Source organism: Theropithecus gelada, chromosome 9 (genome assembly GCF_003255815.1).
Source record: "Theropithecus gelada isolate Dixy chromosome 9, Tgel_1.0, whole genome shotgun sequence".
NCBI lineage: Eukaryota > Metazoa > Chordata > Mammalia > Primates > Cercopithecidae > Theropithecus > Theropithecus gelada.
The window spans coordinates 11,353,463-11,379,975 of record NC_037677.1 but is presented as its reverse complement, the minus strand read 5'-3'; the positions used below and the strand labels follow the sequence as shown (position 1 = coordinate 11,379,975).

Sequence of the window (26,513 nt, the reverse complement as noted above, 5' to 3'; positions counted from 1 at the left end):
AGTCTGTAAGATCGTTTTACCAGGAAATGATAGAATGGGGACAGAAAATGGGGCAGGGGAGAAAAGAGGAGGAATAAATAATAGCAGAATCATGCTCTAATCCTACTGGCAGTGAAGGTAGAATGGATAAGGCATCTCTACATTTTGTAGCACGACCATCTGCCTTTCATCGCCTGCCTGTCATTCTCTTTAAATTGTTGTGAACTGTATATGGAACACTAAGATAATTAAATGAACATCATACCAAGAAATTTCCGTGGCACATCTATCCTTTTAAAAACCTACATAAGGCCGGGCACAGTGGCTCACGCCTGTAATCCCAACACTTTGGAAGGCCGAGGAGGGCGGATCACGAGGTCAGGAGATCGAGACCATCCTGGCTATCATGGTGAAACCCCGTCTTTACTAAAAATATAACAAATTAGCTGGGCGTGGTGGCGGGCGCCTATAGTCCCAGCTACTCGGGAGGCTGAGGCAGGAGAATGGCGTGAACCCGGGAGGCGGAGCTTGTAGTAAGCGAGATCGCGCCACTGCACTCCAGCCTGGGCGACAGAGCCAGACTCTGACTCAAAATAAATAAATAAATAAATAAAAACTCTACATGAACATGCCACCTCCTTTTGACTCCTTATATAACTGTGGCAGTGTGAACTCCCCTGAGTCATGTGCGATGACGCCTCTTTTCCTAGGCCCACATGAAAACATGGCGCTGTTACGTTTTAAAATGTTTGCTGATTGGATAGAGTCTTCCATTGTTGTTCGATTGGTAGTTCTTTGAGTATCTTTCTTAGATATCTTTGGGGCATCCTTCTTTCTTTTGCTGTGAACTTCCCGGTTCATCTGTTGCCCATTTTTCTATTGGTCTGTTCATACAGGCTCTTGTTAAGGAGACCGGCCAGTTTATTATGTGTTGCAGCCATCTTCCATACAGCTTTCCCTATGGCTTCCTGCTTTTGTGTTTTTTGTAAAGAATTTTCCACATGCTGGATGAAGTGTTTTTTCTTAAGTACCCATATTTCTCTTCTAACATTTATGTTTTTTTAATGCTTATGGGTACAACTTCATTGAGATATAATTGAGTATGATTAAATTTTTAGCTCATCTAGAATTTACTTTTTGTTATGGAATAAGAACTCAGCTCTGCTTATTTTCCAAACCATTAGTCATGTGGATTAGTGGCATTTATTAAATGACATTTTGGCACTCTATTCTGTTCCACTGCTCTCTGCTTTTCCAATTACGCTTTTTAAATATGAGACAGGGTCTCACTCTTGCCCAGGCTGGAGTGTCATGGCACAGTCATGGCTCACTGCAGCCTTGACTTCACCGGCTCAAGTAATCCTCCCACCTGAGTCTCCCCAGGTAGCTGGGACTACAGGCACATGCCACCACTCCTGGGTAATTTTTGTAGTTTTTGTAGAGACAGGGTTTTGCCGTGTTGCCCAGGCTGGTCTCAGACTCCTGGACTCAAGCAATATGCCCACCTCAACCTCCCAAAGTGCTAGGATTACAGGAGTATCCGGCCTCCAGTTACCCTTTGAATATCTGTTAGGGCAAATGTCCCCTCATTACTTTGTATTATTTTGTCAAGTTATAAAAGAGAATCCACTACTATTTTAGTGTTATTCAGATATATTATTTTATTAGTATTGAGATTGCACTGAAATTAAGGATTTTTGAGAGAAAACTGGTATTTTAAAAATTGAGTTTTTCTAAGTAAAAGCTTTTATTTTACAGTCGAGGTTTGTTTTCTTCATGTGACTGTGAGACATTTCTGGTCTCACATTCCGCCCCCGACTCATGTACCATATAAAATGTGGCTGTCAGCAGGTGGTCACTGGACAACCCCAGGTGTGCTGCAGACCTGCCATTTCCCCACAGCATCAGGTGTGTGGACGTTACCGCTGCCACTGGCGTTGGAGCCTAAGCAGGGGCTCTGCAGAAGAAACCCAAACAGAGTGAAGGCAGGGGTGCCAAGTCCTACGGGGGATAGTTGTATCTTTCATTGCTATTGCAAGTTGAAGCTTTTCTTCCATTTCTTTCTAACTGGTTTGGAAAACTCTCGGTATCCTTTTAATATTATTTTTGTAGCCAATATATTTGATCAATTATCTTAGGTTTTCTAAGATTTAAGATACACAATCTTATCTTCAACAAATAATCGTTCTTCCTCTTCCTTTTCAGTATTCATGCATCCTCTTTTTTAGAAAATAGCTAGAAAGTATTCAGCTATTATTGTTTTTAAGTTTTCTTGAAAAATCAAAGTGCATGTTCAGTTTTTTTGAATGCCTTTTGAACACAAATGAGTTAATCATTTTTTTCCTTTAAAACCTTTTTACATGAATAATTTTGTTAATATACTTCCTAGTGGTGAACCATTCATTGCAATTCTTGGATAAACTTCACTTGGTTGTTACAAGTTATTCCTTTATAGTACTGCTGATTTATACTCTCTAATATTTTACTTAACACTTAAAGTGGTTATTCCTGAGATTTCATTGCAGTTAACCAAAATGTCTGTGTGTTGTCAGGTTATACTGTCCTCATAATTTGGAAGCTTTCCTTCTGTCTCTGTGTTCTAGAACTTTAACATAGTATTCAAATTATTCCTTAACAACTGGAAAATATATTTGTGAAACTATATCCGTCTAATATAATTGTTTTGGGGGTTAATGTTTTGATTTGTTTTATCTTCTAAGGTAAATGTGGGTCATTTGGTGATTTATGTTTTCCTAGAAAGCTGTTCATTTCTGGTTTCTTAATATATTTATGTAAGGTTTTGCAAAGTATCTTATGGTTCTTTTATCATATATCTGTAACAGTCCTACATTTTCATTTCTCACTTTCTTTGTACCTTCTCCCGCTCTTTGATAAAATTATCCAGAATTTAGTCTTTATTAATTGGCTTGTATCAAGAATCAGCTCTCGAATTAGTTAATTCTGATTTTCTTAGTTTATTTCTTCTTTTTTCCATAAAGTCGAATGCTTGGCTGGGTGCAGTGGCTCACACCTGTAATACCAGCACTTTGGGAGTCCGAGGTGGGCAGATCACTTGAGGTTAGGAGCTCGAGACCAGCCTGGCCAACATGATGAAACCCTGTCTCTACTAAAAATACAAAAATTAGTGGGGCGTGGTGGCAGGCGCCTGTAATCCCAGCTACTCGGGAGGCTGAGGCAGAAGGATTGCTTGAACCCAGGAGGCGGAGGTTGCAGTGAGTCAAGATTGCACCACTGTACTCCAGCCTGGGTGACAGAGCAAGATTCCATCTTGAAAAAAAAAAAATAATAATAAAAGTCAAATGCTTATTTATTTCATAGTATGGGGGTGGTTTGTGAAAGTGTTGAAAGGCATGACTTTTGCTGTATTCATGTCTATGTTTTTTTGACATGTAGTTTTTAAATCATTGTTATAGTCTACAGTGTCTACCATTTAAATTTTTGGTTTTTATTAACTAGATTTGTTTGAGAAGGAGTTTCGTGGGGGTTTTTGTGTGTGGGTTTGGCGTCTTTTAACTTTACTTAGGAAAGCTATCAAAAATACAGAGAAATATAAAAAAATTACAAATGTTACCCACATGCCACCTCATAGATTTAACTGTTAGCATTTTTGTACCTTTATTTTATCTCTGTGTGTTTTGTAGTTGCTGTTGAAACATTTTTTTAAACTTTTTTATTGTGAAGCTTTTTGAACATATTCGGAAGTAAGGAAATGTATAATGACCTCCTTCCAGGTACGCATTGCCCAGCTTACTGAACAATTTTAAAGTGAAAATAAGGACATCAGGATACTTCACCTCAAATACTTGTCTCTGTAGCCGAGAAACAAGGACCTTCCCCCAGCCAACCACAATGCCATTGCTCCACTAACAAGTGTAACAGTGTGACTACAGTGTGACTCCTCAGCATGATCTCATGCCGGCTCCATGTGGGAATATTTCCAGTTGTCCCTTAGGCTGCCTTTTAAGCTGTTTTTCTCACCAGCACTTAGTCAGGGCTACATTTTGTATTTGTCTTACGGGCTTAAGTCACTTGTCAGGGAGCAGTACTCCTGCTTTCCTCTTCCCCCCTCTTCACCCCCCCCTTTTGTTTTCCTGTGAATGACACTGCCCTGCTGAAGAGCGTAGTCCCGCTCTTCTGTGGAATGTCCCACACTCAGGAGTTGTCTGGTTTTTCTTTCCTGGTGTTCTGTGTAGTTTCAGCAAGCTAGAAGCTAGATGTAGCAGTTTAATAAGATTTAGATTAGACAGGAGTCCCACAGTGACTACTGTTTTCTTAATATTGGAGATGCTGAGTTTGGTGATGATAATCATATCTTTTTGATTTAAAATAAAAGTTTTTTTTAACTAAAGATAAATCTTTTCAGTTAGCAGGTAATCTGTGGATGATGTCTTGACACTGTATGGAGATGTCCAGTTTCCCTTTAACACTCTCCCTCATGCTTTTTAGCTTCCATTGATAATCCTTACCTATATCAAATTTCTTCAGAAGTTGCAAAATAGTGATTTTCAAATTCAGTGATTTCTTTCACTTTTTTTTTTTTTTGAGACAGAGTTTTGCTCTCGTTGCCCAGGCTGGAGTGCGGTGGCGCGATCTCGGCTCACTGCACCCTCTGCCTCTCGGGTTCAAGCAATTCTTCTGCCTCAGCCTCCCAAATAGCTGGGATTACAGGCATGTGCCACCAGGTGTGGCTAATTTTGTATTTTTTTTTAAGTAGAGATGGGGTTTCTCCATGTTGGTCAGGCTGGTCTCAAACTCCTGACCTCAGGTGATCCCCAAGTGCTGGGGCTACAGGCGTGAGCCATCACGCCCAGCCTCTTTTACTTTTTTTTTTTTTTTTGGCAGACTTTCTTCTGTAACAAAGAGCTTTTCCTCCCTTATCAAGAGGGTTACCTTAAATGTAACTCTTTGGTTACCTTAAAATGTAGTTACTACTGAAAAGGCGGAATAAATGCTTACTGTTTTTCTGTTTACTGGTTTTCCCCCATGCTGTCTTCTATTCAGATGAAGCCATTTGGCAGCACTTTCGTCGATTAACAGAAGTCATTCTGGTTAGAAAGCCTGTTTTAATCCACTATGTCTGCCAGTTTAGCCAGATTTATAGTTTATGACCTAGATAGAAGAATCAAAGAAGATTTTTCTCAGAATAGTTAACAGAGCCATTTTAGTCTTGGTAAATGGCCAGAGCCTTTGGGGTACTTCAGTGCTTACGGGAGAACATCCACACTCCTTAGTGTGACACACTTTCTCTCCTGTCTGCGGCTTCTACACTTCACATCCCACCTCCCCGGCCACTTTTGAGTCACCTAATAGTAATGATAACAGCAAACTTTGAGTCTTCTATGATAGACTTTTTGCTAAATGCTTTGTATTCACATATTAACTTATTTTTTTCCAGCAGCCCTTTGCAGGAGGCATTTGTTGATGCAAGTTTTTTTTTAAAAATCCTTAACTCAAGGACAAATTTTCTATGCACATGATTATTTAGGTTTTAAAAGTTAGTATTTATTAAAGTTACAAATTAAGAAACGTTTTTCTTCCTTATATTAATTCAGTTTACAGAAGTTAGTATAGTATTTTTAAATCTGGCAAATTTTAACATTCTCGTCTAATGGAACTTTAGTTAATGTTTGGTTCCACTTATAAACCCCTACAAACGTTTTTAATTCCCTTTATAAATGTAATATATCGAGTTTCTTTTAAATGTATCAAATTTCAATTTAAAAATAAAATGTTTCCTAGTTCTAAAAAACATACAAATCTAATAAATTCAACCTTAAGAATATGCTGAACCTTAAGTCTCTTAATTGTTTCAATATACTGTTTATAAGTTTAAATAATCAAAAGTTCAAATCAGTGACTCATTTGCATATTTTAAAATTGGCATAAGAAGGCCAACTTGGCCAGATTCTCTGAAATAGAAATATGTGAAACACGGCCGGGCGCGGTGGCTCAAGCCTGTAATCCCAGCACTTTGGGAGGCCGAGACGGGCGGATCACGAGGTCAGGAGATCGAGACCATCCTGGCTAACGCAGTGAAACCCCGTCTCTACTAAAAAATACAAAAAACTAGCCGGGCGAGGTGGCGGGCGCCTGTAGTCCCAGCTACTCAGGAGGCTGAGGCAGGAGAATGGCGTAAATCCGGGAGGCGGAGCTTGCTGTGAGCCGAGATCCGGCCACTGCACTCCAGCCTGGGCGACAGAGTGAGACTCCACCTCAAAAAAAAAAAAAAAAAAGAAATATGTGAAACACAGAAAATTCTAAATGCAAACAGATTCCTTAATGCAAAAAACTACAGTATTAATCACGTTTGATTCTGTTAAGCTTTGGCATTTATTTCTAGATTTTCAGGAATTAAGACTTTTTTCCCAGATAAATTTGGGGTGTGCTTTCTCAGTCAGCTGAATCATGAGCTGGAACTGCGAGTGAGTTCCATCGGGCGGCACCACCTTCATTATCTCGAGGGTGGTGCCCTCGAGATGGCTTTGTCACATAGTCCGGATTCCTTAGACCTTGTTCGCCCACCACCTCATTCTTCCTTCTCCTCATGGTCTGCACCTTTCCACCCAGAAGATCTTGACTTTTTACTTTTAGAGATCTTTGAACCTGATGAAATCCTCTGTTCATTTGTTCTTGCTTTAGTAGGTCAATAATTTGTAATTAAGTGGCATTTATTTTAATTTTGAATAGTTTTCATGGGGAGTTTGCCATCAGTATTATTATTAGTAGCTTACTGTTGAGGAAACTTGGGCTTCAAGGTTAAGTACCTGCCCGAGGTCAGACAGTTGGGAATGAGAGTTCTGTCAGCTAACTCCAGAGCTGTGCATTACACCCACCTGGCCCGCGCCTGGCCGCTCACCGCTCTAACAAGCCTGCGCTTTCACTTTGCATTGGAATACTTCGCATTTTTTGTAATACTTTGCATAATTTGCAATACTTTGCATTGGAATACTTTGCACTTTGCATTGGGATACGCTCCTCCTCCAAGAATGCCCCTGACCATTCCTCAAATGCCTCTGTCCTCATCCATTCTGCTGAGTGTCATGACTTGGTTTAAGCATGGCCTGAAGCCTTCTCAGCGGGTCCCCAGCCTCCCCAAATCCACAGAAGTTGATCACCTTCTCCTGTTTTGTGCCTGGCCCGTCTACTACACATGCTTTCTGGCCTATCCACTACACATGCTTTCGTCCTCACACTTTCAGTGCCTCTGTCAGACGTGTCTCTGTTAGACAGAAAGTTCCCTGGGACAGTGACCGGCTCCTGCCTCACCAGCACCTAATAACACTGTGTGGCTGTAGCTGTGGCTGTATTAGATACTTCTATTGAATAAATGAAATCCTAATGTATTTTTTAGATAATAAACTGTCTACAAAAGGTTAGCATGAGGCAGTTTTTTGGGCGTAGGAAACCATTCTCTAGCTTGACTGCATGCACTTAGAAGCGAAGCAGTTTTATTGGACGCCAGTTTAGAAATTGCCCCACTTTTTGAGGATTGGAGTGGGTTTTCACTGTTATTTATTCATATAATGTAAAATGATATTACACTTAAACGTTTTTACATGTGTGTAAAAGTTGAAACTCTAGGAAACAAAGCGTAGGTTTTTAAAGTTACTTAACAGAGACCTCTTGCATTTGTGTGGCATTAAACAGGTTTATAGTGAGAGATGTGTGTTTACATAATAGGCTCTTTTTCCTTTACCTTTGAGGTTTAATCTGCTGGGAAAAAAAAGTCAAGCCTAGGAACCTAACTATAAAAATTTTTTGAACTTAAAAAAAAAATTACAGCCATAATTTAGAAAGCAAATTCTGTTTCTTTTCATCACGTTATTGAAAGCTACAAGTGTTTGAATTGTATATTTTGGATAATATTACATTAAACAGAAATAATGTCATTTGATTTTTCAGGTAATATATTTGAAGTCCAGAATATTTAAAAATACAATTGGACTTACTGTTTGATCTGGAAGGGGATAACTTTCCTAGAATAATAGAATTATTTTCCTGAGAGTGACCCCCCCGACCGATTCTTCCCAAAAACTGTTAGAACAGTCAGAGTATGTGTAATTCTGCTGTTGAAAGCGTAGAGGTAGACCGCTGGTCACAAAGCGAGCACTTAAAGCGCTTTGCTGCAATGATGCGCCTCTTATTGAGTGCGAAAACCTGCTAACGCCTCGGAGGCTGTTGATGAGTGAGGCTTGTAGTTGAGTGTGGTGTCCACTGGGGGGTGACAGAGACCGGCGTAATAATCAAGCAGGGACAAGCCTGAAGGGCCTGAGAGGGACTCTCCCTTACTTTTTAGGGACTGTTAGAATATTCTTTTGTTGGCTTCTTTAAAAAAAAAAAAAAAAGTTACTTAAGAAAATAATAAACATTTTTGCCTTTTTCTAAAATGTGTCAAGTTACATTCCTTTTTGTTGGAGCAGATTATTCTAATTGTTAGCACTGCCATAAAAATACCACTTAGGCAAACACCAGTGAGAAATATCAATAACGCGGTATTTTCACAAAAGTATCCCCTACTGTATCTGTTAGGAGTTGTGGTGCCTCCTTACCCTTTAAGGAGTAGGGCAGTAAGTCTTTATTCCAATTCCTGTGTGTGTGTGTGTGTGTGTGTTTGTTTTTTTGAGACGGAGTCTCGCTCTGTCACCCAGGCTGGAGTGCAGTGGCGGGATCTCGGCTCACTACAAGCTCCGCCTCCCGGGTTCACGCCATTCTCCTGCCTCAGCCTCCCGAGTAGCTGGGACTACAGGCGCCCGCCACCACGCCGGCTGATTTTTTGTATTTTTAGTAGAGACGGGGTTTCACCATGTTAGCCAGGATGGTCTCGATCTCCTGACCTTGTAATCCACCTGCCTTGGCCTCCCAAAGTGCTGGGATTTCAGGCATGAGCCACCACGCCTGGCCTCCAATTCCTGTGTTTTTAGGGAGAAGAAAGGGAAAATAAAATTTTAGGCACGAGGCTATAGTGGAGTGAGCAAAAACATGATTCTATCTATTGAAAAGAAGCCCAGAATGCAAGCACGGATAATAAATATGAATGTTTATTGCCTATATATAGCTTTCTGTTTTGACATCAATTATGCTTGAATCTTTTAGTTACAGTTAGTTGCTTAGGGGTGAAAGGAGATATTTAAACCAAACAACGACAAGTAAAGCAGTGTTTGTGTGGTGGGGCTAGGGGTGGTAGTTCAAGCAGGCTGAGATAGCTCTGAAAATAGATCACACCAAAATGTAGGATGCTTTATTTGGACATACTTCTGTGAAGAAGAGTAGAGAATACTAATTGGCATATAAAAATGTTGCTGGTGATGGCATTCGTCCTTCTTACAGGGTCTACATGATGTGTTTTCAGTTCAGTGGCGGTTGAATAATTAATCGCTAGAAAGGAACCACCTCTTTAATGAAGTCGAGGAGATTTTCCTCTTCATCATGGTAGAGGTCAGATCCTGGCATGGCGTCCTTGGGTTCCGTATTGCTGGTGGAGCTGACGCCTCTGTCCCTACAGAGGTTGTGAAAAGCCAGCGAGTCCCCGTGGGCCTTCCATGAAGTTCCCTGTGGCTGCCTCCATCCTCCACCTTCTCCATCCTCACACCCTCTGCGCTCCTGGCTGCTTCTCTGGTCCTCTCCATTACTCGCTTTCTGTGACCTCCCCGCCACCTCTTCCTTCTTCCCCACCTCTCCTTTGCTGTCTGTGCCCCTTCTCGCTTCTCCTCATGAGAGGCACAGCGTTACCGCCTCCGCAGTGCTGCCCCAGGGGCCTGAGGGCCTCCCTGGAAATGTAAGCTGTATATACACTGCTCATTGTGGAATTTCTGAGACTATTACACTATTCAGAGGTTAGGCAGCTGTGGGAGAAATGCGTAGATGGCATAATTGCAGCGTTAGCATTAGCAAATGTTCATGGGAGATGGACATTGGTGCAGGTATCATGAGCGTGCACGGTCTACACTTGTTAGTATTGAGCCTGCTCCCTGGCCATGGATCACTTTAGAAAGCAGGAGTGAGCTGGCACTGTTTAAAGTGAAGCAAACCCCAGCCCCGTAGTCTGGTCTGGGCACCTGGGAATACCCTTCACCCACTGTGCGGGGCCTCCAGCCTCACTTGCTTTATTGTCTTTAAAATGTGGAGGAATGGGGTTTTCAGCACCTGTATTTGAAAGGCTTTCTTATATCCCTGTCTACTGCCTTTGCATCCTTATTGAAAATCTCGGCAGAGCAAAGAGGCCATAACCTCTAAATGTTTTTATACAGTTGAGGTATTTGCCATATTCCTCTTAAACAGTAGTTCCTAAAGAGAGGTTATCATTTAGGAATTGATTAGAGGCAGTGTTATTTTGTCTGTACTGGATTTTTTTTTCCCCAAACCCTGCTACATCTAGTTTCTTAGCCATGTGGATCTTGGATATTTATAACCCTCAGGTTTCTGCCTGTGTATATGGACAGTGTGTCATTACTCTAACTCATGAATATTTGAATGAACGAACATTTGTCAACACCTTCCTTGTGATTGTATTATGATTTTAGATACTATGGGAAGGAATACAAAAGAAGTAAGATTATAGTCTACTGGGGAAGGGAAAATATGTTAGGGACTACCATGAAAGAACTTTAAGATGCTACTTTTTGGACGTTTCAGAACAGTCACAGATTTTTTTTCCCAGTGTGCATTTTGGCCTCTTGCCCATTCAGTAAATGGAACGTGTTAAACTTTTCCTTTAATTCTAGTATGATGCATAGATGTATGATATATAGACTATTAGGCACTCTTCCTTAGACAGGGACATTTCTGTGTTGACTGGAATATAAAGTAGAATTAATTATAAGGTAAATATTTTTCTTACTCCTTATATTAAACAATAAAATCTCCTATGTATGTAAGGCACATACCTTTGCATTTTGTTTTGTGCCTGAAGTTACCACCTCAGTCTTTCCATTGCTTCTCAGTTGGTTTCTTATTTCTCCTAGGAAACACATGCCTTATATTGGTAATTCTACATTTTACTATGTGTCCAGCTCAGTCTTTACTGATATGTGCCTCCTATGTGTCTAAAGGATTCCAGAATGAAAATCTGTGAATATCACAACATAGGAGTAGACCATGCCATGGCAACATTTTCCTCAAAGGTGTTCAGCTTTTTTGCCACATCTCCTCCCTTCCACTCCCACTCTACAGTTTGTTGTCTCCTGCACCACACTGGTATTTTATGAAACCGTCTTGCTGCTGTCCTTGACCTCTCTTCCCTACCCTGTCCTGGTAACACCAGCCAAGGGACTTCCTGTATTTAAATGAGAACTAGGGGAAGGATAGGACCACTCCTCTGAGCGAGGGATTTAGGCACTAGTCCAGTAATGTTTCACTTCCATGTTTTCAGTAAAAAAGAGGTTTTAGAATGAGAACATTTGAATAAATATTGATAGGAGGAACTTGAAGCCAAGTGTGGCCAAGCTGTGACTAAGAGACCCTGGAACATACCATTCGACTGAGCGAACTGTGATTGACAGTCATCTGGGAAAAGCTGTGGAGCCAAGCAAGTGTTGGAAGGACAGCGATAAGAAAGAAACATGTAGTTCCACTTTTTACAGAGGATAAAAGTTGAATAATGTAAATCACAGACAAGTAAACATGATGTCTGTCTGAGGCAAGAATCAATAAATGGGTTAATTAAAAATGGAGTTTTGAGCACTCAGAAAGCAAAGAAGGTGATCACTAATCTGACTCCATCAAGCAATGCCATACTTGATTAATCTGACTTTGTTTTTGGTAAGATCGCTCATTTAATGAATTGGAAGAATGCCTCAACCTAGTATATATAGGTAAAAGTAAAGTGTTTGGCAAAGTCTTAAAATACTTTTTTGGATAAGCTAAAAATATTTCTTACAAGTCATACAGCGAAACTGCAGATTAATGTCATCCTACCTGTAGAACAGTATTCTGTGCTTTTAAACTTTATACTTCTCTGTTACTCAGATTAATATTCAGCAGAAAAAATATGTAGTACTTAAGGAAAAATAATAATTCAGTCTATGAGCATTTAAAAACTGTATTAACCCCTACTAGTGTTTATTTTTTTAGTAATTTTTGTAGACATATATATTGATTTATGTCTGTATGTCATTCATAGTACATGAGATTATACTACACATACTGTTTATAACTTTCTTTTTAACTAGTTAATGTTAAAAATACATTAATATGGCAGTAGGCTGCTACAAGTTTATATTCTATACCTTATTTCACCATATTTTTGTTTCATAATTGTTTTTTTTTTTTTTTTTTGAGACTGAGTCTGGCTCTGTCGCCCAGGCTGGAGTGCGGTGGCCGGATCTCAGCTCACTGCAAGCTCCGCCTCCCGGGTTCACGCCATTCTCCTGCCTCAGCCTCCCGAGTAGCTGGGACCACAGGCGCCCGCCACTTCGCCCGGCTAGTTTTTTTTTTTTTGTATTTTTTAGTAGAGACGGGGTTTCACCGTGTTAGCCAGGATGGTCTCGATCTCCTGACCTCGTGATCCGCCCGTCTCGGCCTCCCAAAGTGCTGGGATTACAGGCTTGAGCCCCCGCGCCCGGCCTCATAATTGTTACTGAATTTCACAAATCCTCTATGTTGAGGATGTAAGTTTTCTAAAAGAATGCAGTTTTGAACATCCTTATAGCAAACATTTTGCATATCCCTTAATTATCTTAGGATAAATTCTCAGAGGTGGAATTCCTAGATCAAAAATATTCAATATGTCAAATTGGAGAATTTGTTTCTCCAAGCCCACAGTAGTGAGATATACCAATTTAGAAGTATTTTAATTTGCATTTTTCTGATTACTTGTGATACATTTACCTGCTCTTTTCTTCTTTGAGTTTCCTGTTCATATTCTTTATTTAATTTTCTATATAGGGCATTCTCCATTTCCTTTGGGAGTTCTTTACCTTTTAGAGAAGTTAGGGTGCTCCATTTTTGTTCTTACTCTGAGTGTTCAGTACTTGTTACCAGTCACTTGGATGAAAGCATTGGTAGCATGGTGTTCAGATTTGTGGATGGCATCACATGGGGAGGTGTAATTAATGTAAAATTCCAGGGAGATCCCAGATTGAAATGATGAGTCTAAATAAGATAAACTGAGATAGGAATCAATATAAAGCACTTTGAACCTGTCTAAAAACAGCTACCCTCATGAGGTGCATAATGAACTTTCAGTCAACAGTGGACTACATACAGGATGCTGGCCCTATGAGACGAAAATACCATATTTTCACTGTCCTGTTTCTATCTTCAGATACATAAATACCTACCATTGTGTTCCAGTGACCCTGCAGTATCGAGTACAGTAACATGCTATATGTGTTTGTAGCTGAGGAGGAGTACTAGGCTGTATCATAGAGCCTCGGTGTGCAGTAGGCTGTGCCATCTAGGTTTGTATAAATGCACTCTTGTTGCAGGAAGTCAGGGACCTCGAACGGAGGGACCGACTGGAGCCACAGCAGAGGAACATAAATTGTGAAGATTTCATGGACATTTATCAGTTCCCAAATAATACTTTTATAATTTCTTAGGCCTGTCTTAGTTCAGTGTCTTAATCCTGTTATCTTTGTAAGCTGAGGATGTGTGTCACCTCAGGACCACTGTGATAATTGTGTTAACTGTACAAATTGATTGTAAAACACGTGTGTTTGAACAATATGAAATCAGTGCACCTTCAAAAAGAACAGAATAACAGCGATTTTTAGGGAACAAGGGAAGACAACCATAAGGTCTGACTGCCTGTGGGGTGGGCAAAAAGAACCATATTTTTCTTCTTGCAGAAAGCCTATAAACAGATGTGCAAGTAGGGAAGATACCGCTAAATTCTTTTCCTAGCAAGGAATGTTAGTATTAATACTCTCAGAGAGGAATTCATTCCTGGGGGGAGGTCTATAAATGGCCGCTCTGGGAATGTCTGTCCTATATGGTTGAGATAAGGACTGAGATACGCCCTGGTCTCCTGCAGTACCCTCAGGCTTACTAGGATTGGGAAACTCCATCCTGGTAAATTTTTGGTCAGACCAGTTCTCTGCTCTTGAACCCTGTTTTCTGTTAAGATGTTTATCAAGACAATATGTGCACCACTGAACATAGACCCTTATCAGAAGTTCTGCCTTTTGCCCTTTGTCCTGTTTCCTCAGAAGCATGTGATCTTTGTTCTGCTTTTTGCCCTTTGAAGCATGTGATCTTTGTGACCTACTCCCTATTTGTACATCCCCTCCTCTTTTGAAATCCTTAATAAAAACCTGCTGGTTTTGAGGCTCAGGTGGGTATCACGTCCTACCGATATGTGATGTCACCCCCAGTGACCCAGCTGTAAAATTCCTCTCTTTGTACTCTTTATTTCTCAGCCAGCTGACACTTATGGAAAATAGAACCTACATTGAAATACTGGGGACGGGTTCCCCTGCTACACTCTAATGTTCACATGATGATGAAATTGCCTGACAACTTATTTCTCAGAACATATGCCTGTCATTAAGTGATGCATGACTGTATAGAATAATAGTAGCTACCAGTTCCTAAGCATCTTCTATATGTCAGGAAATATGCTAGAGTTTTCTTTATATAGTAACTCTTATAGCAAATCTATAAAATAGATATTGCCATTTTAATTTATAGATGAGAATTCTGAGACTCCCAAGTTCACACAGCTTATTGTGGCAGATTCAAATTCAGGTCACTTGTTCCTGTTGACCCTGCTGTTTCCACTGTGCCTTGGAGACATACAACTTAACAACATTTGGGAAACATTGTTTCTAAAGGAAGGGCAGTACAGTGTGACTGCCAGACAGCTATACACTTTCCACTACAGTGTTCAGGATAAGGGAAGTAATCAGCCATCTTAGTTCAAACCTAGAATATGGCTTCAATTCTGGGTTACCACACTTAAAAGGGGTGCTATTGTACTTGATTATCATCAATAAATAGCAATAGCTGAGTGTCTAGGGAAAAAACTTTGGAAGTCAAACCCACGTTAACCATTCTCAGGAATAAATTGGTTACCACAAGACATGGAAAACTACATACAGAAATCTGCAAAGTATTGGAACTCTAAATTCTCCTATAGGGTTGTTACTGCCTGTGTCTACCTTCCACATTTGCTTTGCCCAGTTGTTTTTTTTTGATGGGGTTGTATAAAAAGCGTTTTATTATAATCGCTGTAATTTGTTTCATTACATTATTGACATTGAAATGTGCTAGGACCATGAAAGCAAATGATCACAAATAATGAAGTAGGTGAGTTTTTGCTAACAGAAAAAGGCAGTCCCTAAAATTTATTTAAAACAATCCAGTTTTGAGATTGGGGTTATAGAGCTACGGGTAGCTGCCCTTCGAAATGCCTCATGTCAGGTGAATTGAGTTTTCACTAATTGAGAATTCATGCAGACTGAAACATGGAAATCAGAATCTGGGCACCTGCAGGCAGCGCTGAGAGCAGCTTGGGTGCTTCCACTGCCAGCGCGATGTAGGGGAGAGCGCATGCAGGCGCAGCAGCGGCAGCAGACCAGCCGGGAATCTATTCCTTTTTTGGTTTTGTTTGTTTTTTAAATACTGCTATGGAGAATCTTAAAAGACATTTTAAATTATTTCATGTGAGCTAAAAAGTTGGTGGCTCTCTGCAGGCTGTCAAAAGCCAGTGAGTGGTGGAGAAGCTTCCAGGGCTCAGTGTGACAGTCTCTGCAGTGAACCGTTTTGCCCCCGTGACAGCGCATCTTCAGGCGTGCATTCACCACTCTGGGCATCACCCTCTTCCTTTTCTTTAATGGTCATGTTTGTCATCAGATTTCTTCTTACTAACCTGAGAAGGATGTTTTGATGATTGGCTGATATTATCTGATGGAATATCAGCCAGCCACTGAATTAGCCAATCAGATTACTGTGTTCTGCCCGTAGGAAATTGTCAGACAGTGGGGACTAGAGGACAGTTTACAAATTCAGTTTTTCTATTATATATGTCTTGATATCTTATTGATAATTTGTGTTTGTTGGGATTATTTGCCTGCAGGGAAGAAGGCATTCATATATTTGGGAGTAAATGGATGACTATTTGTAGAGCTGATAGGAAAAAACTGTTGGAGGATTCTGGATAGATTTTAATTTAATTTTTATTGCTGCTTTTTAACCTGATGTGCTGAATAACTACTTGGAGTATTCTTGACTTGCTAGTATTTAAAGTCTGCTTTCTCCATTCCTGGCATTTCAAGTTTGTTTCACATATACGTTCATAAAGCAAAGAAAACTTTTCTGAATTACAAGCATTTTAAAGTTTGGGTTGTCAATGAAAATAATTGGTCCACATATTATAAAATATATTTCTTACCAAAAGGTTTAAGAACAACGCGGGTTCTGCCAGCTGTTCCAGAATAGGATCTGCCTGTGGCTGTCTCAGGCCAGGAGTTATACTGTGCGCTGCTTGCTCTTTCACAGTTCACATCTAAGCCACTGAGCAGGTGTGCAGACACTGCCTGAACAATTACCCAGGAAGCAACTTCTTCTCACTGCCTCCATGGTGGTACAGTGTCGGAGGAGGAGCAAAGGTGCTGGAATCAGCTCAGGGTTTGAATTCTGGACCTGTGACTTGCTAGTGGTGAGCCTTTGAGCAAGTTAGTTTCTGCCTCCATTTTCCATTAAAATATGGGAAAATTGGAAAGCCCTGCACTCTCTGCCTATCACAGGCCTTACAGGTACAGTTTTCTGAGCAGAGGCCAGCGCACAGTGAGTGCCTAGTGAGTATCAGCCATTAGTGTCATCATCATTCAGTATTGCCACAATCGAAATCCCAGCCACCATTAAAGTGATCTAAGATAAACATGAGATCGTGTAATTCTTCTGCTGAAAAGCCTCTAGTATTTTATAGTTAACTTGGAATAAAATCCAAATTCCTCGCCGCATTCTTCAAGGCCCCATGTGTGCCTGCCTGTCGCCAACTCAAGGCCCATGCTCCGAGGGCCGCCTCCTTGCTGGCACTCTCCTGCTCTGCCCTGTCCAGCTCCCAATCATTTTAATTCCTTTTTCCTAGTTTAATTTTCTTCAGGGCACTTTGTATCACTAGAATATAGGCTCCAGAAGGACAGGGACATCACTTTTCTCATTCCATCCCTGTATTGCGGACAACCAGAACAGTGTCTGCTGCATAGTAGTTGCTTTATGTATTTGCTGAATGGATGAATGAGTTGAAACAAACTGTAATTGCCAATTCTAACACTTCTATTCTTTCATATGTATAAAATAAGGAGCTTGCATAAACATTGTCAAAGTAAAGTTCCATTGAAACCATCAAAAATTTCTCTGGCACTTCATGAAAACGGCACAGGGGAAGAGAAGAGTGAACTGAGAATGAGAACACTGGGTTTTCACTGGGTTCCTGCCACTGTGAGATCACTTGGCTTCTCCTAGACTCTGCTTTCCCTGTAGAAAACACAGGGAGGACTCGATGTCTCTGGAACCCTCGGGCCCTTCAGAGCTGCCCAGGAGAGGGAAGAGGAAAAGGGAAGAAAAGAGGTTTCATTGGGAGGAGCCCTGGTCCTATCCAACCCCGACTTTAACTACAGCAGCTTTGTGTATATTTTCTTTTCTATATGGGGGTTTCATATGAAATTTGGCTTAAAAAAAAAGAGTCTGCTTTTTATTTAAAAACTACTGAATCAGAAGAGCACAAAAGTTGTTTTAGCTCAATTATTCTGATCCTGATAGCTTAATTATTTTAATTAATTTAAAGGATATTGTTTCTTCATAATTCTCTGTTCCCTCCTCTCACGCCAAAAAGATCACTGAATATTTTTTGGAAATATCCTAAAGAAAATTATAATGTGCATAAGTGACAAAATTATCATCATCAAGACTGTAAGCTACGTGAAAAAAAAAGACCATGTCTTATTCCTACCACTCAGCACAGTGCCTGACACTCCAACAGGCCTACTCAGTAAATATTTCTAGATGGGTGGATGACTGGATATTTGAAAAGAGCAAAAATGCATTTTTAAATGACAGTACATTATTTTGTAAAAACAGGTGAAAAACATGGAATTTTAAGTGAAGTCTGTTGTTTCTTCAAGATGATGTTGATTAGATACACATATTATAAAAGATAATTTTTAAACACTGTTTGTTAAATGGCCAATCTATTACACCTTCCTTTAATTCCTCGTGAATTTTCTGCTAATTATTTAAAATACAAAACTGATAGTATCCAATACGACTTTTTTAAAAAAATTCCTTTTCTTTTTTGCATTTAAAGTAGGATTCTTTTAGAATGTTAGTTTTCAGATAGAGAGTACTTTTTCTTTTGATCAGGAAATTGTACTGTGGGAGTATTTAATAATAATAATCTATTCGAGGACAACTTTGAGACCACAGTTAGTCATCAGTTGAGTTTTAAATTTTGCAGACCTGCTTGGCATTGATAGAAGTTGAACTGAGATTTCAAAACCATCATAGCTGAGGAAGGTTAAAGTGAAAGTAATATAGTATTGAGACACTGAACTACTCACCTGCCTGTTAGGAATAGAAATGAGAGTATCAGCTTTGCAGGCTTGAAAAAGCATTAACAACTTGTCAACAAAATATAAGAATCGTGTTATACAATTGTATGAAACTTATGCATAAAATTACAAAGTATTCCCACCCACAATACATTTGGCCTAATATGATTGTGAGTGTTGGTATGTTTTAGTATCAGTCTCTAAAATTAAACACCTCTCATCAGCTACCAACCTTCTGTGGTATAAACAGTGTGTGTGTGTGGTAGAAAGTGTGTGGTATGTCAGCGTGTATCTGCGCACAGATGAAAAGCATGACATTATTACTAATGGATTGCTTCTATTGGGTACTGTTTCCTCGTGTATCCTCGTGTATTATCTTACTTAGCCCTTCTCTTTCTTTTTAGGTAAAGAGGATGAATATCCAAAGAAGCCCTTGGGACAGCTTCCGCCTGAACTTCAGTCTGGGGGTGTCCATCACCTGAGCAACGGACAGAGGAGCGTGGGCCGGCCGAGCCCGCAGGTCAGTGGCAGGAGGGAGAGCGCGGCACCCCACAGGAGGCACGAGCACTCGCTGCACCCCCAGAGCAGGACCGGGACGCCCGAGAGAGCACAGCCGCCAAGACGGAAATCGGTGGAGGAGGAGAGCAAAAAGCTTAAAGATGAGGTAGATTTTCAAAGAAAACTCCCATCGGGTCCACAGGACAGTTCCAGGCAATATAATCACGCAGCTGCCAACCAAAATAGCAACGCCACTTCAAATATCAGGAAGGAATTTGTGCCCAAATGGAATAAACCATCAGACGTCTCAGCTACGGAGAGAACTGCCAAATACACCATGGAAAGCAAAGGTCGAGCAGCGCACCCCACGCTCGCAGTCACCGCCCCAGGCCCTGCCGAGGTGCGGGTGGCAAACGCACGGCCAAAGATGAAGGCCCTGGATGCTGAGGACGGGAAGCGGGGCTCCACTGCATCGCAGTACGACAACGTGCCGGGCCCGGAGCTGGACAGCGGTGCTTCCGTGGAGGAGGCACTGGAAAGGGCTTACTCCCAGAGCCCACGGCATGCCCTTTACCCTCCCAGCCCGAGAAAGCACGCTGAGCCAAGTTCTAGTCCGTCAAAAGTATCCAGCAAGTTTACTTTTAAAGTACAGACTCCAAGTCATGCACGATATCCGTCCCAGCTAGATGGGGAAGCCCGAGGGCTAGCTCATTCCCCCTCCTACAGCAATCCCCCCATTTACCACGGAAACTCACCCAAACACTTCCCTACTGCCAACAGCAGCTTTGCTTCTTCACAGTTTAGCCCTGGGACTCAACTGAATCCTTCCAGGAGACCTCATGGTTCTACTCTTTCCATCAGTGCTTCTCCGGAGAAATCTTACAGCCGCCCAAGTCCCCTTGTACTGCCATCTAGTCGAATAGAAGTCCTCCCTGTTGACGTTGGTGCCGGGGGATATTCGGGCAATTCAGGGTCACCAAAGAATGGAAAATTGATCATTCCGCCAGTGGATTATTTGCCAGATAACAGAACATGGTCAGAAGTTACTTATACATACAGACCTGAGACGCAGGGACAATCATGGACCCGAGATGCTAGCCGTGACAATTTACCAAAATACTCAGCCTTTCAGCACGCACCCTTTCAGGATCATGGCCTCCCTGCAGTTTCGGTAGATAGTCCCGTGCGGTATAAAACTTCACCTGCCGCAGAAGATGCCAGTCCATCTGGGTATCCATATTCAGGGCCCCCGCCTCCAGCCTACCACTACAGGAATCGGGACGGGCTTTCCATGCAAGAGTCAGTGTTGCTGTGAGATTTGATGTGTACTTGCTAAAGACGAGAGAAACCCCATGAAACCAACATTGCTATGTTCATAATTGCCAAAGCAGTATTTATACTATTGTAAACAGCTCGCACATCTCTCCTGTCTGTGAGTAGTAAGAATACAGGGAAATGTCTTCAGCCCCACGTAGATGCTGCTTAAGATGAGCATTTAAATTGCATCATCACTGACCTGTTAGAATTTAACCCGGAAACATAGCAATAGCATTTAGGGATGCACGCACAATGGTAATTTATTACTCAGTTCCGTTTATGTTTTTCTCCAAAACCTGAACATTTTTACTCTGTTGGCTCATTCTATTTTGACTAATGTTACAAAGTACTGAAAAAACTGTAGAATAGATATTTTTAACGCTATATGTAGTGTATGTGTCTTTTAATAGATACAGGCATCTATTCATACACATTTGAACACGGAGCTAAAGAAACATTTTTTAAAAAACTACTTTTAATGCAGATCCATGGAATAATATGTAATTTTTGTTTTCCTTGTCTTTTGGTCCAGTTTTTCTTTTTCCCTCTCATATTTTTAACCTGGGTCCTAAACTGACTGAAGAGTTTGTCCTGACTTTATTAATTGCAGTCTCACAGAATGCTCATCGTTCTCCTTCAGCTGTTGCCATTTTCTTTCAATCTGAAAATTAAAGACATTGGAGAGAAAGGCTAACCACTTAATGGTGCTTAAAAATCGGGGCAGTTAAAATAAGTTTACGGCCAAAGGTGCAGCAGTGCTTATCATATCCATTTACTAAGAGATCAGTCTTAGTGCGTTTATGCCCTTTGTTCTGGTCTGACTCTTGGGAATCTCAGAGCAGGAGAAGTTGCAGCTGACTGATCCCTCAGTGCTCACAGTACTCATGTGGGGCAGCCAAACTAACTGGATTAGCAGTGTGGTTACTTCTCACTTCTGCCCCGACTCATGTGGCTTCTCCCCATGAAAGTCCCAGGGTGGCCATTTACACAATGCATTTCTGACCTCTTTAGGGAATATAGTCGACGGATATTGCTGCACCTCATCAGGCCATTACATTGTCCATGTTAAAATTATAAAAATGATCCTAGTTTTTCATAGGAGTCTAAGATTTTGATATTTTTAAAAAATATAGTGTGATTTCATGCTTTTGAAAAATTTTTTTTTTCATTGAAACAAATTCAGGTTCCTGGGTTAAAAAGAAATTAGTGATGTCTTTAAAAAATATTCTGTTACACTACAATTACCAAAACACTGACAAAGATATCGGTACTCCAAGAGGGTATGACTTCGTGTTTAATTGGGGAACTTGTTTTCAACATTGCTTATATTTGAATAGTAGAAAACTGGACATTGATGTTTCTTCCTGTTGCAAGGTGGGGCTTTAAGCTTTCAAGGTACAAAAGTATGTCTTTTAAAATGAAAGTAACATTTGTTTAGCTAGTGAATGTGACAGTATTTTTTATGTATATAATGAGTCTAATGTAATTTTAATCAACTCGGTAATGATGTTATTAAATAGCAAAACAAATGCAGTGTGTTAAAGCTAAACACTACATTGAAACACAAACAAAATTCTGATGAAATAACTGGGCTCTTGATTCAGATTAGGTGGAAGCTGAGAAATAAATGTATATAAATATGTAGCTGAGGATATTAATTACCATTTTAAAACCATGATTCTGTGACTTGTAATAAACCAAGCTGTACAATTTAGTTTATAATAGCAGTATCTGAGCTGCTCAAAAATATATATATCAACAGTGGTAAATACTGTAGATTTATATATATATATGCAAAAAATATATATATACACACAAGCACTATTTTCTTATGTCATTTATGACATTTTTTATCTGTATACTTTTTTTGATGTGATTGTTTTTTAACATGCTAAAAGTAATAAGTATATTTCGTTTTGTGTCTTTTATGTGCATTTTTTTCATACGACAAAAATGGTGCACCCCCTGATGCTTTGAAGGCTAATTCTCTTCTAATTGAGTAGCTGTTGCCTAGTATTCACCTGTGTTACCTTGTATGTGTCACAGTTCTATGTTTAATGCTTTGCTAATTTCCAGTAAGACTATATTTAAAACTACATAACCTTTCCTTATTTTATTTAGTACGACATTGTTAATAGCAATAAGGTAGCATTTCTAGACTTCCTCATCTCTGTTTTCTAAGTAGGAAAATGTAATTTGAAATTATCTTGCCACCATACAGTTTTACTTTTTCAAATTTATTTTTTAATAAGAGATAATGAAATAATGATAAAAGATAAAGAGATTGGTAAAGTATATTTATGAAAAACCCATTTAGTACAGATTTTCATAGTGCAAAGACTGATTTTACCCTGTAACTGCATGTACATTGTGTATTTTGCCATTAAGTCTTTCATTCATGGCAATTTTGCCTTAGAAAGTGCTTTGGCATAGTTTCTATTTTATACAATATTTAGTCTGAGAAGTTAAGCTAGACCTAAGATCTCGAAAGTTTTAAAACTTTCACGTTTTCATATGTTTGTTTATTAATAGGATTTTTTTTTAAATGAACATCTTTTTAAAGCTGGGAGATGTGTATAAATTCAGGTATCATTATCAATAATAGACTGTGTCACTGAAAGAATGAAAAGAGGCCAGGCACAGTGGTTCACGCCTGTAATCCCAGCGCTCTGGGAGGCCGAGGTGGGCGGATCACCTGAGGTCAGGAAATCGAGACCATCCTGGGCAACATGGTGAAACCCCGTCTCTACTAAAAATACACAAATGAGTTGGGTGTAGTGGCATGTGCCTGTAATCCCAGCTACTCGGGAGGCTGAGGCGGGAGAATCGCTTGAACCAGGGAGTCAGAGGTTGCGGTGAGCCGACATCATGCCACTGCACTCCAGCCTGGCAACAGAGCAAGACTCCATCTCAAAAAAGTGAAAAGAGATTCAACCAAGAGGACATCTCTGGAGAAGCAAAAGAGATGTTTATAGGACGCGATTGTTTCAACTTTGTTTTTCCATTGTAAGGAGATTCCAGTACTAAATGTCGCCATATTCCGTGGTACTTTTCAAGTAGACTTTCATAGTTGCAGTCACTTCAAGTCTCTGCCTCGGGTGCCCTTAGGATGCAAGCACAAGAACAGACACCTGGTCAGCAAAACCCCTTTGTCTTCACTGTCATGATGCGAGAAAAGCATGCCATGTCTACCAGCAGGGATCTCTTCACAGAGGACCTACAGCTTCATCTTCTGGATTGAAGATTATTCTTGATTATGTTTTGGAATCAGTCCTTTATCTTAGTATGCACTTGATTGTGAGTTTTAAGATTATGTTTTTAGGATTTCTTTTATTTTTTGTCTTTTATTTTAAATTGTTCTTTAATGGATTTTAAATGTCTGTATCTAACGTGGGTATTAATGCTTATTGGCCAAGTGGATTTTAAGAAGTGAAACTTTTTTTTGAGATGGAATTTTGCTCTGTCACCCAGACTGGAGTACAGTGGCTACATCTCAGCTCGCTGCAACCTCTGCCTCCCAAGTTCAAGCGATTCTCCTGTCTCAGCCTCCCAGGTAGCTGGGATTAAAGGTGCCCACCATCACACCTGGCTTTTTTTTTTTTTTTTTTTGTATTTTTAGTAGAGACAGGGTTTCACCGTGTTGACTAGGCTGGTCTCAAACTCCTGACCTCAAGTGATCCACCTGCCTTGGCCTCCCAAAGTGCTGGGATTACAGGTGTGAGCCACTGTGCCCAGCCCTAACATTACTTTTAAGATGACCCAAAGTCATGAGAATAGGAAAAAGCAATCTGATTAACATTTATGCATTTTATTTTCAGAAGGACTTTCAGTTATCCATAAATCTAAGCGTAACTGCTACCATTTATGCATGAGAAAATGACGGGAACTAATATAAAGAGCAGATCTTGACCCTTGCTGGGTCTTCAGAATAACTATAATTCTTTAGAATTATTGAGTGAACTTTAAAAAAATTTGTCTGCATAGGTTACATCCCAGACCACTTAAATCAGAATATCTTGGATGGAATCCAGACATCAGATTATTGTATTTTCCCCCATAATTTAAAGTTCAGTCATTAAGCTCTTAAATCCTCCTAAAGTTGATTGTCTTATATTCCCACTATGAGATACCTAAAAGATTCTTAACAGACGAAGAGTTTCAGAGGTTAGAAACTCGAATGTTGGACAAGTTAGGAAAAATTCCACCAGCAAAATTAACATTACCAGCCATCTCTGCAAATGCTCATGAACTGCTGACAGTTACGGCATCAAACGGAACATGGCAGGCCCTGTCCTTCCACTCAGGTGCTGCTTACAATGGTCCTCAACAGAGGGAGAGCCTCCCTAAGACTTCCGTGTTCCTAGACAAAGTCCCAAGCTGTTTGGAAGTCTGTGAGCATTTTCAGTATATGAGGAACTGAGAAAGTGCTGCCTGTCTGGTCCTTCATTTGGCCAGCCAATATTCTGTCGAGCACCTGCATTGTGCTAGGTTCATGCTTCCAGATGTGAGATGTGTGTTCTAGTCTGACAATGTGTTTTGTAATCTGTCTCTCAATCAGTGTTGGAGATATGCACAGGCTATTATAGGTCTATTATCGACATATATAAAGGCCAAATAGTGATCCCAGCCCAAGAGGTTCAGGGAAGTCTTATGAAGGATTTGCCTCAGCTGAGCGTGACAGGACAGGTACGTAGAAGGACAGGAGGGAGAGAGAGCAGGGCATTCTGCAGAGGGGAGCAAGAGCAGCTGCATGGGATATGTGAGGAGATCTGCCACTGGGATGTGTATGTGGGGTAGGCATGGAGGTGGAGAGGGGTGAGGGGGTCCACAGAGACAGGATGGTGGAGGCAGTTTTGTGTGCAATTGAACTTGATCGTGTAGTTGGTTTTGGCCTGGTGTGGTCTCTCCATGCTGTGGAAGTGAAATGTGAGGGAACAACCTTGGGGGCAGTGAGGGAGATGGGACAAACCTTTCATCTAAAAGGTGGTACAGAGCTTAAGGCCAGGGGAAAAGGTAAGAAAAGGTGATTGAGAACTAATTACCAAGGGAAACTAGCAAGACCTAACTGGGTGAGTGTAATCCGAATGATCCTAATGAGACAACAGCTAACACTGAATGCTTGCTGTGTGTTTGGCAGTCTGCTACACATTTTACTGGTCTTAACCGATTTCATCCTCACAATAACGATGAAGTATGTACTACTATAATTGCCAGTTTACAGATGAAAACTAAGGCGCAAAGTTTAACTTGCCCCAAGCGACACAGTGGATACGTAAAAGGGCGAGGACTGTGCCTCCCTCTCTCCCCTAACAGTTTTAAGGAGATATAATTTACCTGCCACAAAATTTACCCATTTTAGGTTTATACTTAGATGATTTTTTAGTAAGTTTATAGAGTTGTGCAACTATCACAACCAATGTTAGAACAACTCAAAAGAAAGTCTTTTCCTTGTTTGCAATTAAGCCCCATTTCCATTTCCACACAGCAACTTTCTGTCTTTCAGGTTTGCCGTTTCTGAACATTTCCTGTGCATGGAATCAGACGTGGTCTTCTGTGTCTGGCTTCTTTCACTCAGTAATGTTTCTGTCGTGGCGTCTACAGTAATTGCTTTCATCTCTATTGCTGAATGCTATTCCATTGTGTGGCTGTGTCAGATTGTTCATTCATCAGTTGGTAGACAGGTAGATTGTTTTCATGCTGCTGTGACCATTTGTGTACAAGTCTTTGTGCAGACATACGTTTAACTTTTTAGGAAATTGCCAAACTGTTATCCAAAGAAGCTGCACCATTTTACATTTGCACCAGCAATGTAGGAGGGTTCCGATATCTCCACATCCTCACCAACACTTGTGATTATGTGTCTTTTTAAATGATAGCCATCCTAGTGGATGTGAAATGGTAACTCATTGTGGCTTGGATTTACATTTCCTTGATAGCTAATGATGTTGAGCATTTTTCATGTGCTTATGGACCATTTATATATCGTCTTTGGTGAAATGTCTATTTAAATCTTTTGCTCACTTTTCAGTTGAGTTTTTTTTTTCTTATTAAATACTAAGAGTTCTTAATATATTCTGGATACAAGTCCTTTTAAGACATGATTTTCAAATATTTTCTCCCAGTCTGTGACTTATCTTTTCCTAATGGTGTCTTTTGAAATGCCCTTGTTTTTAATTTTAATGAAGTCCAGTTTATTAGTTTCCTTAT

General features: G+C 40.3%; 1 protein-coding gene across 2 annotated transcripts in view; it reads left to right on the top strand.

Moving 5' to 3' along the window:
* USP6NL (USP6 N-terminal like) overlaps positions 1-22,215 on the top strand; it is a 155,877-nt gene extending 133,662 nt beyond the window's left edge. Inside the window, exon 14 of one of the 2 annotated variants that reach the window (XM_025397674.1) lies at positions 18,896-22,215. In XM_025397674.1, the coding sequence (XP_025253459.1) occupies positions 18,896-20,304 (1,409 nt within the window). In that variant the 3' untranslated portion in view covers positions 20,305-22,215. The remainder of the gene's footprint in view (positions 1-18,895) is intronic. The other variant, XM_025397675.1, reaches the window with a different exon arrangement.
* The last annotated feature ends 4,298 nt before the right edge of the window (positions 22,216-26,513 follow it).